General features: G+C 37.8%; 1 protein-coding gene across 2 annotated transcripts in view; it reads right to left on the bottom strand.

Moving 5' to 3' along the window:
- DCDC2 (doublecortin domain containing 2) overlaps window positions 1–16,437 on the bottom strand; it is a 73,875-nt gene that overhangs the window by 42,427 nt on the left and 15,011 nt on the right. Inside the window, exons 3-8 of one of the 2 annotated variants that reach the window (XM_074575794.1) lie at window positions 14,620–14,634; window positions 8,869–8,945; window positions 8,619–8,750; window positions 3,887–4,033; window positions 2,750–2,804; window positions 75–273 (exon numbers count right to left, since the gene is read on the bottom strand). In XM_074575794.1, coding sequence (XP_074431895.1) covers window positions 75–273; window positions 2,750–2,804; window positions 3,887–4,033; window positions 8,619–8,750; window positions 8,869–8,945; window positions 14,620–14,634 — 625 coding nt within the window. The remainder of the gene's footprint in view (window positions 1–74; window positions 274–2,749; window positions 2,805–3,886; window positions 4,034–8,618; window positions 8,751–8,868; window positions 8,946–14,619; window positions 14,635–16,437) is intronic. The other variant, XM_074575795.1, reaches the window with a different exon arrangement.

The following is a 16,437-nucleotide window of genomic DNA, read 5'->3' as shown; positions in this document are numbered from 1 at the left end:
AACTATATTATTCCACTGTTTTAACCGAAGATCAAGAACCACTATGCTACGATAGCGTTTATCTCAGTACTGACCATTATCTTGAAGGACTCCTGTGGACGCTGTTACTCTTACTGTCTGTTTCACACTTGTAGAGTTAGAAAAGTGTCGTCTGGACACAGAATCCTCTGGATTCTGGCTTTTTTTGTCTTTCCCTTTGGGAAGCTGAGGTGAAGAACTGTTTTCCCCTGGGTCACTGGATGCAATGGTAGATTTAGATTGCCGATCATTTCCCTGAAAAGGAGTGTACACAATTATCACTGACGAAAATGACAAAATTTGTTTTTTTAATTTCAATATCATTTTTAATACTAAAGATCGGTATCAGGTGTTAAAGAAGCATATTAATTTAAAATCAGTACAGTTAAGTGATATCTTAAACTATCTAGAAAACTGTAACTAACTATCTCATCAACTTACTATAGAATCTGACTGATTAAATGATCCTTAACAAGTCCCAGAAAAAATTAACACATTTATCATAAGAAAATAATGTGAAAAGAATGGCTAGGTCAATCTATACATACACGCATATGATATACAGCTGTATCTCATCTGTACATATGTGTGGAAAGTCATAAGACGTAACACATATAACTTTTGAATAATTCATTGCCTGCGTAAATGAGACATGGGCATTAATCTAAGTGTCAAAAGCAGCTGGAAGAGAACGACAGTCTTCATGTGTCAGTAACGCTGTGACTGCCAAGTGGACAGTGAGAAAGGGGTCTGCCCACACATCACCTCCAAGGACATCAGCCACTTCCTCTCATTGCTCTGTGGCGTATCTAGAAAAAACCTGGTCCTTATTTTTACAGCTTTGATTTATGTATGATCCTGGGTGTACCAGCCAGAGATTTTATTATTTATACACATTTTTTTTCAGTCTAAATCTGTTCACAATCAACATTGTAAAAATCTGAACTGTATGTAGCACCCTTTAGGGTGCTGTTTATATCACTCTAGGCTGCATAAAGACTTTACCAACTGAACACGCTCATCGTTGCCTCTCAGCAGAGGCTGTCAGCCTCGTACTTTTGCCAGTCTAACAGTTTCTTCTTAATACAGTTCCGTCAAAACACTCCATATAACAACAAAACACTCTAGCAGATAGGGCAGAAAACCTTATCAGTGTCTGGAACTGTTCACCCTATCACGGTCTTAGCTGAAACACAGAAGATGAATGTATTCTACTTCTTTGTTTTGCTTACTGTAGCTGCATGAACAACTCATGCCATTTTAGAACTTGCCCACCACCAGAAAGGCCTTTCATTGTACAATAGTTATGGATAATTCTCTTGACCTCACTGCTAAAGTTAAAAGGTAATACTATATAAAATTAAAATCTTTCAGAAAAATAAGTCCTGAACAAAATCCTGCATCTCTTTAAGAAAAACTCACATGCGTTATTATATTTTTATATGATTCTTCTAGTTTTCACATAACCGGAAGAAATCAGTTCTGTTTAAAACATCTTACTTAAATACCATCTAGCTTTTACCATCTAATTGATCATTTATCTACCAATAGCCTCAAATCTACCATTTATCCTTTGTCTATAAAGAGAAATGAGGGCATGGCAATATTTCAGGTTTTTCTTATTCAAACTGGAGACACTTACTCCCAAGCAATAATGGTAAAAAAGTGTAGATATCAAATTGAAGCAAACAATAGCATGATTTATACCAGTTCAAGTGTTGCAACAGATATTTAAGAGCAGTAGTACATATTCCTGCCTCCTTAAGTTTTGACACTTGTTATCAGTGTGTTACAATCCCAATGGGATAAAAAGTGAACATCAAATAATTTTCTGTACATGTTGTTAAGCAATAGTAGAAGAGGCAAGAAGTTAAAACTGTTCATGAGTTATTTTTACAAATGACAGAATTGCAAAGTTCATGTTTTAAAAAACAAACACCACTTGAAAGTATGTTCTTTACTGAGGTTTTATCTTCCACTAAATTTCAACAGAATGGAACAGACTTGTATGTTTCATTGCTTACTTTGTTTAGTGGCTTCAGGGGTTTTTGCTTTGTTAACAGTGAATGGACATGATCAACTACCACAATTACAATGACAGACTGAGTCTGACTCTCCACTGTCTTGTACTTGTACAGTAAACTGCACTTGTACAGAATCAGTGCAAACAGACACTTATAATCTGATTTGACACTGTTTTAAATCCACAGTGGACTCATTTTGTACGCATATAAATAGCTATACAGGATACAAAGCAGTGAAGGCACAAGCTCTGTATTTAATTGTTAGCTAGGACAAAACACACCAGATAGGAAACTCTTTTAGGGCCTTATTCAGACTCAGCATGCAGAAACACCATTTTCTGAAAGACATTTTGTAAAAAGTTCTGCATTTTTCCTTTAGGTGTAGAATTTGAATAAATAAATAAACAAATACACAAAGATAGCTGACAAAGTTTATGTAAAAGACCTCAAGGCAGCAGTTGATCTTTGCTATGGAAGATTTTATAAAAAATAAAGCAGCCATTATTGCAATAATATTTTCTCGGATTTCTTTTGTCTAATTGACACTGCAAATAGCTACAGATTCATCAAGCTTTAATAAGCACACCACCAGGTGGCTGTGTATTTTTTCTCTTCTGATTTAATTAAAACCCAAAGGGCAGAGACTTTCCATCTACCGGAATTAAACAAAATTAGAAACAAACTTTATTATGGCATTAGATACTTACACTGCCTTTAGACTTTCGAGATCCCACAACTGGAGGTAGTACAGAGGCTTTGGAACTGCAGAAATAGGGCATATCTTAGAATAGTGTACACGTTCACTATCATAGACACTATATATTTATAACCAAGTCATGTAACAACAAGTCGGCTACGGCAACAGAGTTAATTGTTTTATTCATTGCACATTTTTACTAAGAATCACACATTTCAGTTCACTAGACTATATTTAAAGGCATAATCATTAACTTATTTGAACAAATGCATTACACTTCCCCACAATGCATACTTTATACACAGAAAATTAGCCGAGCAGTATTCAGTGAATTAGCATGAAAGATCCTTACAACTATTATAATGAAAAGTTCCAGCAATTTCAATAGAACTTGGTTTACATCGATTGATCAACACAGCTTTTCACTGTCCTTTAATTCATTTGTTGCAAATGCTATTTCCCAAAATACTTTCAAGTTATTCACATTGTCTACAGTTGCTCATTAAAAAATAAAATATATATATATATAAATTACACTTCACTTTATATGCAGAATATGGGGAAAATTCTCTAAATTACACCAATTTGTGGTACAAATTTCCATTTCTTCCAGTTTATTTCAATGAAATGGCTGCCAATTTTTATGTTTTCCAAAGATACAAGAAGCCCAAGCTTCTCCTTATGGACACCCAGTTTAGGACTCTATTATGTGATAATTCAAGCCTATAAAAAATAGACCCCAACATAAAGCATTCTTAAGGGACTACATATTCCACAAAACATTACCAAGCAAGAGCAGATCTAGACTGGTGTGGCTGCACCTTATCTCATTCAGTTGTACACATTTGTATCCCAGGAAAAAAAACCAAATTAAGCCAAGTCAAAATAACGCTTTTTCTGACCGTAATTTTGTGATACATGATCAATGGCATGTTTATGAGGTGAAACAGTCTGCTGAATTTCCATTTTCTCTTTTGTTTTTGTTACCTCAGCTTTCTCAGATGTTGTCAACAAAGTATTGCATCCATACTAACCCATCCATTCCTTGTTCTTGGAATGATGATTTTGTACTTTACTGGTGGTACTTTGTAAATAAATTGTCACACACACACCCGTGAGAAGTAAATCACACACCTATAGAACTTACCCCTGAGGCCTTCTCGTTGTAGATTTGCTAAACAGCAGATCACCATACGGCAGCTTCTTAAACTTTTCTCTACCCACTGCAACATAAATTTGCCCATTCTCCAAGTCTGACCCATTCTGAACAAGTTTTCCATCTAAAGTGTAAAGTCTGAAAAATATGAAAACGTTTAATATTATAAACCTTAACATTCAGTTAAGTGTATTAAATGTTGAAAGCTATGTTAATCTATACCTACTAAATCATGTTGAATTTCCATATATGAAACCCAACAAAGTACAGCGCATGCCATGCAATGATCAGTCACTACATAAAAAACAAAAGACAAGGAAAGACAGAGCAAAACAATGACCTAAATCACAGTTTATATAAAGCTAACGAAGTACGAAGCACTATGACAGATGAAATACTCTCATAATTTCTAAAATGAAATAAATTGGTTTGTACTTAGAAGGTCTTTAATGTCTTTCCCCTGATGCTTTTGAAGGGATCTATTCCCTCAGTTCCTGATCCCTCTCATACCAAGTTCCGCCTCCCACTTGTGCTCTTGGCACTATGCAATAACCTGGGAAGAACAGGGCATTCAGGGCCCCACGACTGAAAACCCAGAACCTGTCCACCTAATGCAGACCAAGTTGATCACATTGCACTTATATTGTTATATTGTGTAGATCAGAAGGTTGGAACATGGCTGTACTTGATGGGGTAAGGCTGGAAGTAGCAGGAAATACAGTAATACATTATAACAAGAAGCTGTGTATCTTAGGCACCTACAATACCAATAATTAATGTGTCTATTACACCAGGTAGATTTTTACCACAATAACTTCTGTTTGTACACTTTACCAAGAAGGCAGAAATCCAACAGGGACTGAGGGCAGCAAAGGGTGCAGGGGCAGTCCACAAATTATTTCTATGCTATCCCAATTATTTCATTGTCAAGTTTCTGATTTTATTTAAGGATGGTCAAAACAATGAAGGAGGAGGAAACATCCAATATTAAATAATCTCTTTCCCATTGAGCATATTCCAAAACAACAATATTTATATTTAATTAAAAAGTCAACATTAACAGTTTTGCATTTAAGTCTTAAATGCAGGAATGTTGAATGGCCATCTTAATTGCCTCTCTAGAAGCCTTCTACGGGAGCTACTATATGTGTTATTCATAAATTTCAGCACAATGCAAGAAGATATAAATTGGTTATACAGCTATACAATCAACCTTTTAGGAAGAATATCAAGAGCCTGCCTTGAGAACATCCCTCACTTATAAAGTACAAAATTTTTCATTTTAATAGACACAAAGTTGCTTTTAAGTTCATACACATGGTCACAGAGCCTTGAATAAACACAGAAAAAAAGAAGATGCAGTGTACAGAAGCAGGAATCACAGAATAGCTGAGGTTGGACATGATCTTTGGAGACCACCTAGTCCAACCACCCCGTGCAGATCAAAAGCAACAACAGTAGGTTGCTTGGGGCTGTGTCCAGCTACGTTTTGAATAACTGCAAGGATGGAGACTCCACAGCCTCTCTGGGCAACTTGTTCCAGTGCTTGATGATCCTTACAGTAAATTTTCTTTTTCTTTCTGTTCAAGTGGAACTTCCGTGTATTTCAGTTTCTGCCCATTGCCTCTTGTCCTATCACTGGTCATCACTGAGAAAAGTCTGGCTCCAACTTCTTCACTCCTTCGCACCAGGTATTTATACACATTAATAAGATCCCCTGAATTTCTCTTCCCCAGGCTGCAGAGTTCCAGCTCTCTCAGCCCTCCCCACATGACAGGTATCTTCAGGCTCTTCATCTTCATGGCCTTTTGCTGTGCTTGCTCCAGTGTGTCCATGTCTTTCTTATATTCCCCTTGATTTTCTAGGTGCCTCCTGCCATAGTGAAGCACCTTGGTTTTCTAAGTGCAAAGACCGAACATTCTCAAAGATGAAATTTTAGCTTTTTAAAATTTTGATCACATTGCTGCTTCCTTGCAAAGACGTATGCTAACTCTGAAGCCCCCTCTCTTTACTTCTCGTATTTACTTTTTAGTGCAAACATTTCACAGGCATAGTAGAAATGTGAAATTTCACAGCCTGCAGAAATGTGAAATTCAAAGAGCAATTTATGGTTTGCTACCACAAAGATGACATCAGTTACACACAAACAATGAAAATAAAACAAGCAATCTAAAAATCAGCAAGAAGCCTATTTCGGAGTTAATCTCGCTGTGTTTTGCTAGATTACATTTTGCTTTGTGGAACTTGAGGGAAAAAACAGCAAATCAGTGTACCACAGTTTAAGAACTGTTTATATATTCATATGGTGCTGCAGGTATATAAGGGTACATACAAACATGACTGCGGGGTTTTTGCTCCCAGTCTTTCACTTTGCTTGTGTTTTAATATTATACGTAATGCACAAAAGTTGTTTGCTTAATATAACACCCAAAAATGTTATGGACAAATATCTGGCAGTCCCTAGTTGTATTTTTCGCCTTGAAAATAATAACCGTAATAACTGAATCAAACATAATCAGTCACTGAAGATGAAAGTGAAATTAAAAATTCATGTAAAAAAATTTGAACTTAAAGCAAATAAATAACTATTGACTTAACAAGCATCACACAAGTTTTGTGACACTTACTTCTGAAGCCTTCTACCCACCCACCTGGCCACAACCATTCAAAGACCTGCTGGGTTCTCTCTGGCTAGTATCATGCAACAAAGATGTCCTTGTGGTCTCTTCTTCTGGTCACTGGGGGATGACCTAAGGCTTGTCCTGTGGAATGTCAGTGGACTCCCATTTTCCCTCCTGAATCCAAGCCAAAAAGTGGCACCCAAAACAAAGCCAGTAGACAGGTTGACAAAGGAGACAGCAAAGACGCAACTTGTGGGACCAACATCTCTAAATTCCCAGTTGCCGATACACCAGGTACATGCCCATCAGGTTACTGTACCCCATCTCCATGTACAATCTGGCAAGCAGAAAAGCTTCTTTCTCATTGTCTCCTCTCTTATATTTCTTACTTAATTCCTATTGTGATGGGGATGATCAATAACTGTTTTTCAAAAAGCCACATGCAAAACTGCTTAACACTTGGCAGCTTTGTAAGTCTTTTAATAACATGGAAAAAAAAACCTGCCATATACATAATGCAGGTTCTTGTAATTCCACTTAACCTTCTTTAATGAGAAATTATATGTTCCCAGCATCAGTGGTCTTATAGGACCTCCCCTAATGCTAACATACTTTCAGTAAACCTCAGCAATTAATGTGTAACTTATTAAAGAACAACGATCACTTTACCAACGGATTTAATATGTATTCCTAGCATTTTAAGGAAAAGAAAATGAAAACTGGGTTAATAGAAAACCAGAAAAAGGAAAACATTAAATAATTCAAAATGTCATGTACATTATGGTTTTTTTAAGGGATTAAAACTGAGCACTGGAGGGAACTTCTCAAAAGCAATCCTAACTATGTACGGAATGATTTATGCTTTCATACGTGGAAGCATCATTCAGTTTCACCAAGGAATGACACCAAGTAACGAGAATAAAACGTGAAAGGTATTTAAATCACTAAACAACCTGAGATCAGAAAGAATTGGTATGTTGTAAACAGCTGTTACTTCGCTCACTTCCGAGTTATACTAGCTGAGAATCATATCCAGAAAGCTGCAACAAGTGTGTAGGTTTACTTTACTGCAAGTAGAAGTGCTAAGTAGCCAGATAATAGGAGCGAAGAAACACAAGGCTGAGAGGAAAAATTAGATGAGAGCTATAGTCAACACATTTACCTTAATCTTTTATCGTCTGAATCAGCTCTGGGAAAGTGATCAGAAGAAATGAAAGACTATTTTATCTTCACTGATTAGAGAAAGATTTTGCAAGCTTAGTCTGAGACATTGCATAAGCTGTGAAGAATGATTTTCCACAAAAGGCTCTTTCCCATCTGAGGAACATATTTCTGTAACGTGCTCTGCATGGGGCAACACTGGAATGTCAGTAATTTGCCAGTACACACCTTTGCAGCCCACTTACACTGCAATGTTTCTCATGGAAACTGCACAGATCATTTTGCTCTAAAACTTGCAACAACTACCAAATCCTATTTTAGAGAGCTTATTTTACATTGTAAAAGCCTTAAGGAACTGAAATTTACCTATCCAAAAGGTCACCTCCTGTTCCTACACCACAACAACTCAAGACCAGCTGAGATACTGGATTTGGCCTTGGCTCTTATTAGGAGGCTGAGCATAAAGTACATCTTAGCCATAGCACAGGTCTTCAAAAACCCAGGAATCTATAATATTTTCCTTGAAATTGTTTACCCCAATGAATTTACAAAACTAACAAGATTAAAAGATAATGTGGATCACATCTATTATTGCACATTCCAAACATCTTCACCAACTTTACCAGGCTCATTTATTTTATTGACATGTAGCTTAATTATTAATACTAAATATACTGCATTATTATTGTATTATTACGTGCCTGCTAACTAAATATTTAATCAAGAAATGACACCTGAAACAAATTGAGACTTTTCTTTTTTTAAAAAACAGTTGAAATGAAACCTGAAGGTTACTTGGACTCAACATACTTCCATTTTGTGGCTCTTTGATGTATTTTAATTTTCTTACAGTGGAATGATCTATTATATCTACCTATGGAGTTTTAAAAACCTATCTACACGTATCAAATGTATCTTGCAAACATTCAGCTTCCTGATACCTGTGAACAGCTCCACTTCTGAGGGTAACTTTTCCTGTAACCATTTCGAGAACATGATCCCAGTGATTCAGTGTTCTCCTGGGAATGAGGAGGCGCGTTACAGGGCTAATAAGGTCTCCATTAGCAATCAAGCTGAAATAAAGCAAAGTAAAATAATTTGAAGGTGCATTTTAAACAAAACTCATCTGAAGTTAAGACACCACCCCTCCCACCCCCAAATGGCAGTTCACTACCTGAAAATTCTACTTACAAAATAGTGTAGGGCTCCTGGAGTGGTTTTCGAAACCGTGCTGACACTGTGATTCTACTGTGAGTAACTGGCTTGACCTGCAAGGACAAAAAGAATTAAAAACTACTCATTCTTCACATTGGGAAAGAGTTTGTCCTGACCACCACCAGTAAGGGGGGCAGCGTATTCGCGGAAAGAAGTTCCTAGTTTTAAAACATGCATTTTAGCCCATTTCAGCTTCTCCTTCTACAGAGCATACATAATTACTGCTGCAAGTTTACATACACATTGAATAACAACCAGAGCATAGTATACCACAGCACAGCATAGCACAATGTATGGTTTCCACTGAGAGGTCAGAATTGTAAGGAGCTTAGAGACCCAAATTGCAAGGTCCTGGAGACCTAAAGCAACACTCCCAAATGCTGTTCTTGTTTTCTTAGTCTTTACTGCTCATAACCATGGCCCAAGCAATTAAACCATCCTCTCTTTTTAACAAAAAATGCCATTTCTAGGTCTTTCTGTTATTATGCAATAAGTACTTTTGCTCTTGTACAGGTCTTTACATCCAAACCCATCAGCGATTCATAAAGGGTGCTGAATGGTGTACTCATTTTAGGGTAGTGACTCATAAGTGAGGTGAACTGCAGATTTTTAGGTCTCAGAAAAGGTAGGCTACTTAACTCCCAGCATTATTCCGTGCACTCTTTTGAACAGACACTGCATGGAGATCAATCAGGTGGCTCAACATTAATGCCATTATACTGAACAGAAAGTTACTCAATACTGCCTAACTAGGATTCCCTAGTGCATTTATAAACACACTTTCAAATTAAAAAAAAAAAAAGAAGAAAAAAAAGGAATAAACCCAACCTCCAAAACCATTAGAAAGATTTTTTTAATTCTCCACAATTAGCAAATCAAAATAAGGTATCAAACCCAAACAAACATTCAAAAGTCACAGTACACACATTAGCAAGTTGGCTGCATTTCTAAAAAAAAGACTGTAAAAGCGTAAAGGATTAAACAGCTGTCATACACAGAGACATGCTTTCAAATAGATGTACAAAGTTATTTAAACTGGCAATGTTCCAGTCACTAAAAAAAAAGCAAGAGAGGTGCTCAAGCTACTAGATATTCCAAAATGGCTAAAACTTAGTATTAAAATAATCAAATCTGACTCCCCACCTAACCCAAAGAACTGCACACAGCAAATTCTGCACCAGACACATAAATTCTGGAGCTAAGATAGGTCTCTTAGGGGAAAAAGCAACCAACAAAACAAAACCAAAACTGGCATTCCTTGATGTACAATCACTTCAAGTGAAAGACAGCAACAGGTAAATCTGTTGAACAAAATCTGTTCTCAATGTCTGTTAAAAAAGAAGCGTATCTATCTGTTCTGAATTCAACTCACTTCAGCTTCTCACCTTTCTCAAAGGCCCTCATGAGCAGCGTTGCCCTCCCAATCTTGTCCTCTGAGAGACTCAGAGGACATGAAAGCCTACGCTGGTCATGGACAGAGGAAGGCAGAATTAGACTTTGCACAGCAAAGTGACTAAACAGAAGCAACTAGCAGCAGCAGAGGCATGGTGATCTGAAGCTCAGTGCAAAGGGATATTCTGGCGAGAGACTTCTACAAGAGGAAAGACGGCAAGAAAGACGCTACTGCCGCATTGTGCCAGCAATGCTTGTGGACCAGACTGGGAAGCAGGCCCCTGGAATGGCTGGGGACCTTCCCTTTACACAAGCAATTTACTAGGCATTGTATTTACTCCTAAAGATCTATTTCATAGATACATGTTTGTCTTGGCCTCCTACAATGAGAAATTTTGTAGTAGACTGTACATAAACTATCCCTTAATACCTAAGGTAATTGAAATTCACAGACTTGCTGTTAATTCCAGTGTGTTCTGAATCAGGTAGATGATTCACTACTACTACAGGCTTAGCAAGAGAGTACGAGGTTGTTATCATACTGCGCATTAGGAGAGGCAAAGAAATTTTTGGAGACTGCCAAATAATTTAGGAGCTCAGCCATTCTTGCAGAAACATTGAAAGCACATTTTTCAGGGCTTAACCGGTCATCTATGTCACCAAAATTTGAGATGAAAATTTACTGAGTCTCTAGGCAGAAAAAGAAAACACACCTTAAACTACAACATCTGAAAAAATTTCTATTGCTGCTGTCAGCCACTAAGAGTTATTTGCCCAACGTAACCAGTCTAATAGAGAGTACAGCAAAATATAAAGTAACTTTCTAAAGAGTATGCTACTGAAGGCTGAGGCAATACTGACTTCCTTCCATAGCAACAGGTCCTAACATTTAGGCTTCAAACACAGGTTGCATCCAAAACGGGAACAACTTAACTTTGCCCTTACACCTTGCTGCATAGCTGCTAGGTTGCCAGGCCAATCCCCTATAAAGTATTCAATATATAACTAGTAAAGCCTTATATCGCTTTTTCTAAAAGTTGATTCCTCATCCATTCCTGATGCTTACTTATGCTGTTGATACCTATGCTCAAGCTCTCACACGCTCCAAACAGTCCATCAAAATAAGTTCTCTGACCCACTCTGCAACACGCAGGTTTTGATGATCCACATTTTACTGGAACCAGATAGAAAGAATTCGCTAAGCATAAAGGAGCCCTTTAGGACAGTCCCAGGTGTGCCCAATTATTTAGTTGTTCTTGCAAGCTGATGAAACCATTAATTTTGACATAGGGTCCTCAGAAGGCCATTATGTTATTGCATGCAACCCAATCACCAGGCCCCTGAGAAAACAAGCAACCTGACAGATGTTAAGAGCTCATTTATTATTGGAAGGATTGTATTTCTGCCAATAATAGATACCGTGGCATCAGCTTGCAAGTCTGTCTTTCGGGTTACTCTCTCAAAGAGTCATTAATATTTCTGGCAGCCTTCTGTGGCCTAATAAGTCAGCCCTGTTCTTAAACAAGCAAACTGCAGGGGACTGTAACATGGGACCAGCATTGGCAGAGACTTAATATCTGTCTTTTCTACCTAAACATGACCTAAACCAGAACAAAATACAATCTTGTGTTCTTTGGCTAAGCATGTTTAAATCAAATGTACCTCCTATACTAAAAGGTGAGAAGAATACCTTAGTGCAATATTACATTTGCTAATGTAACACCACAAAAATCAGTGCATGGAAACACCAAGATGACGATTACACTATTAAAACAGCCACAAGTATTTAGCACGGTGCATAGAATAAGACCTCTGTTTCTTGGAGCATGGAACAGAGTAGCCCAGACTGAATTGAACAGACGCTGGACCACGGTGGCACAGAACTCTGCAGAGTCTTTTGCCACACCCGACATGAACAGTGGGGGCACGCATACTGCATCTTGTCTTGGGGTCCACATGCTCTTCTGCAGATGTTTAGGCTATCACTGTTTGTCTGGAAGAGGCAGGATAAGTAATGTCTTTAGGACTAGGCTGAGGGACTTGGGTCTTTTTAGTCTGGAAAAAAGACGACTGAGGGGGGATCTTTTCAATGCTTCTAAATACTTAAAGGGCGGGTGGTCAGGAGGATGGGGCCTGGCTCTTTTGAGTGGTGCCCAGTGAGAGGACAAGGGGTAACGGGCAGAGACTTGAGCACAGGAAGTTCCATCTAAACATGAGGAGGAACTTCTTTCCTTTGAGGGTGTCAGAGCACTGGAAGAGGCTGCCCAGGGAGGTGGTGGAGCCTCCTTGTCTGGAGACATTCCAAACCCGCTTGGACGTGTTCCTGTGCAACCTGCTCTGGGTGACCCTGCTTTGGCAGCGGGGTTGGACTAGCTGATCTCCAGCGGTCCCTTCCAACCCCTGTCATTCAGTGATTCTGTGACTGCTTGCCTCCTGAAGGCATGTTTTACACCTCATCTGCTTCAGGGGACAAAAAGAAAGATAAACTCCTTATATTCATCCAGGACACAGGGCAACTGATGCTGAAAATGACATGGAGAAGGAGAAAATAAATCTATAAATTATAAGAAAATTTAAAAAAAACAAACAGAGGGAAGTGACTGCACAGGGGTGCTGCAAATGAGCTGTGTACATTACCTTTAATTTTGAAGCTGGCAAGCATGTAGACATGCAAGCAACTACAATACAGTATAATATAGCATTACACAATGCACAAGAGAACTCCTACAGATACCTAACATATGTTGTGGCTACAGCATAGTGTATCAGGCTCTCCAAGTGCAACAGCGCAAAAACTCAGCACAAGCAACCCTAGCCTGCTCTGAAGCCACCTTTTTAAAAAACATTTTGGCTAGATCTACATTGCACTGTGATTTAAAAAAAAAAAAAAAAAAACACACCAAAAAAAAACCCCACACGACCAAAAGAATCCCACCCTATACATTGTTCTTCTAATTAACCTGACTGTGCTGTTCTCTTTTTTCTTTTTTTAGAATAACTTCTGTCTGACCAATGTTAAACTATTTATGCTTATGAAAAGCAAGCTACACAATTTCAATACACAGAAGTATACATTAATAAAAGATCCAAACGCTCAGACACGGTAAATCAATCTAGTTCCTTTGAAGTATATGCGGTTATGCCAAACCACCCCAGCGGAAGACCTGATCCAGGATTTAATTAAAGAATACATGGTTCCGCTCTTACTTTGTTTGTAGGAGGTAGCACAGTGCCACAGTGTCTGGAACAGCCTGACCCCCCTGGCACTGCAGAGTTACATATTAACAACAATTAATATGTCTTGGGTGAAAGTTTGTGTTTACATTAAGAGACCAGCATCACTAGCCCCCTAAACTCTTTATTTTCTTTTAATTTCACCAGCCACATTCTCAGCTGATGTAAATCAACACTGTCCCATTTACGTCAGCAATTGTAAGTAGATTTACGTTAATCAATGGTCTGGCCCCATTTTGATTTTATCTTTAAATTTCGTACATTTTCAGTTTGTTTGAAAAGACCCATTCAAGGGCAGCTTCCATATCCTACTCACATATGTTGCCAACATTTCATAATTCATGATGAGATACTCATCTGAGATATTACATGACAACATACAGCAGCAACACAAAGTATTAGGGGAGGAAAAAGGAAGCATTACATCAATTGAAACTCAGACAGAACTTTAAGTAAGCTGGAGGCAATCAATTAAATGAGAATTTGCAAAGCAACAAGAGCTAAACACAGTTGGAAATACACCAGGGGATCACAGACACTCAAAACCACCATAATTTTTACAAATCTCTTCTACAAAGAATTTGTTATTTCCCACAGTGCCTCTTACACCAACAGCAGCATGGTTATTTCTTGCTTTAGAACGGAGTTAGCACCTGCGAAATAACTTTGCAAAGCACCTTGCAGAGTCTGGGAAAAACAAAGCAGCTAAAAACACAGGCTAGGTTCTGGGAGTGGGGATCAATCTGCAGTGTTTGAGATCTCTGTAAACACTCAGATTTCAGAATACATTCTACAGAGTGTCTCTTAAAGCCCAGCTTTCATCTTCAGTTGTAATTCACTGTGGTGGCATTTGCATCGCTGAACATTAGCTGCAGCTGAGTGCCTCCTAATAGCCCTTTGAAAATACTAAGCCAAGATCAGCATCTAACTGAAACATGGTAAAAAAATCCACATCCTCACAGCTGCTTTATAACAACATTCTATACATTTTTCTCTTATACTAAAATTATGCTAAATATTCACAAAATTTAACAAACATACACAGCCAAAACACTTAGCAAACACATACAACACATTGCACAATCTACTTTAGGTACTTACATCTTCCACTGTTGACTGTTGGCAAAAAACAAAACAAAACAAAACAATCAGCAGCCAAACCGTTACCTCAGGTATATTGTCATACGTACATATATGAAAATTTGGTTTTGTAAGAAAACCATTTTGAATTAGTGTGTGCATATCCACATGTGTATACATGTATATGATGTGTGTACGCATACACACATACACCAATTTAATATAATTTTCATACAAAAATTTCTATTATGTTTATGTTCAGCTGGCCACATGAAAGACTGAAGATCAGCTGAAAACATGTTAACTCCATTTAAGAACACAATGGATGCGCTTGATCATGCAAGGCTTCTAACTCAAATGTTACATTGGGAAGAGAATGTTACATATATGGCATTACAAGGAAATCATCATTGAGAATGGTTATTTGTGTAAGGACTCTGAGCAACCCACACATTGGTTTGAAATACACAGATAAAGAAGAATGGTTTTCACGTCTTTCTTCAGAAATATGTTAACCGGTAAAAGGTGAAAAACTTAACCCTTAAAATGGAGATGTAGCAAAATTTTGTGTATTTGTTTTGGTAGGTGTGAACCTATTTGCTGGTCCCCATGCATAAACTTTTCACTTCTATGAATTATACTTTTCACACCTATTATTCAAATATAGACTGGAAAGTGGGACAGACCCAGCAAACCACCCAAGCTCCTCTTGGTTAATTGGGATTTGCAAGAGGCATATGACACTTCGGAGAATCAATCCTTGTATATCAGAAAAGTACACAATTTGTTAAACATTATTTTAAATGCCCTCTGAATATACCATGCTGCATGTTTAGTTTCTAAAAAGGTGACTTTTATACACTTGAGAATAGTTTCAAATAGAAATGTGCCATTCTTAGCCTTTCTTTTCCCTACAGCGTACATTAAATAATTAGAGACATGCTAAATTCAGAGGTCTGGCAGCACTTTCACAGGCTGCCATAAAGACACAGGGTAGTTATCCATAGCTAAGAAATGGTATGACTACCTGATTTATTTCCTTTTCTTACCAGAAATGCCCCCCATCAAAGGGGGCAACTGAACAACTGCAAGATTTACAGGTTTACACATATTTATAAAGCCATACTAGACAGAAGCGAAACAACAGTCAAAATACGCAACCTGCCTGAACCAGATCCTCTCTGCTGGTTTGATTTATACAGGTTTAAGAGCTGGCCTTTCTTACTGCTGTATTAATATAGTCTTGGCCACTATGAACATCTCACTCATTACTCACGTCACTTTATAACTAACCTTTTGCAGTTTTAAATATTTCAACACAATGTCACATTCCAAATTTATCAGCTCATGCAATGAGCCATGAGTTTGCCAGTTTGTTACAATGGCCTGTTTGTTAATCAATGTGCCCAGGAAAATTGAGAACAAATATTTGCATTCCCCTAGGGTAGAACTGGGGTCAAAAGAACCAAAACCCCATTTATACACACTATGACCACCCTCTGATGTGAAAGAAAGGAATGTTCAAGGTTCAGTGATCAAAAGCAAATTAGAACGATAAGTTTTCTAAAGCTATTACAGCATAGGAAACATCTTATCTATTTCACAGAAACATGACTTTTTTTAAATGGGCATTTTTATACACTTTGACTAAAAGATGCAGAGTCAAACTCACTGAGGTGTTCGGTCAGTACAAAACCCTTTCAGTTATCCTACGCACTAATTAACCTGGAAAATCCAGGCTTCCCTGGCTACTTTGCATTGCTAGATGGTACACTGGATAGTACAAAACAGCCTTGAGCAACAGACTACTAGCCTTTCTCCTGGTGTGGATACAAAGCA

This window comes from Larus michahellis, chromosome 2, assembly GCF_964199755.1.
Source record: "Larus michahellis chromosome 2, bLarMic1.1, whole genome shotgun sequence".
NCBI classification, from domain to species: Eukaryota; Metazoa; Chordata; class Aves; order Charadriiformes; family Laridae; genus Larus; species Larus michahellis.
Note: the sequence above shows the minus strand (reverse complement) of the source record. Positions and strands in the feature narration are given on the sequence as shown.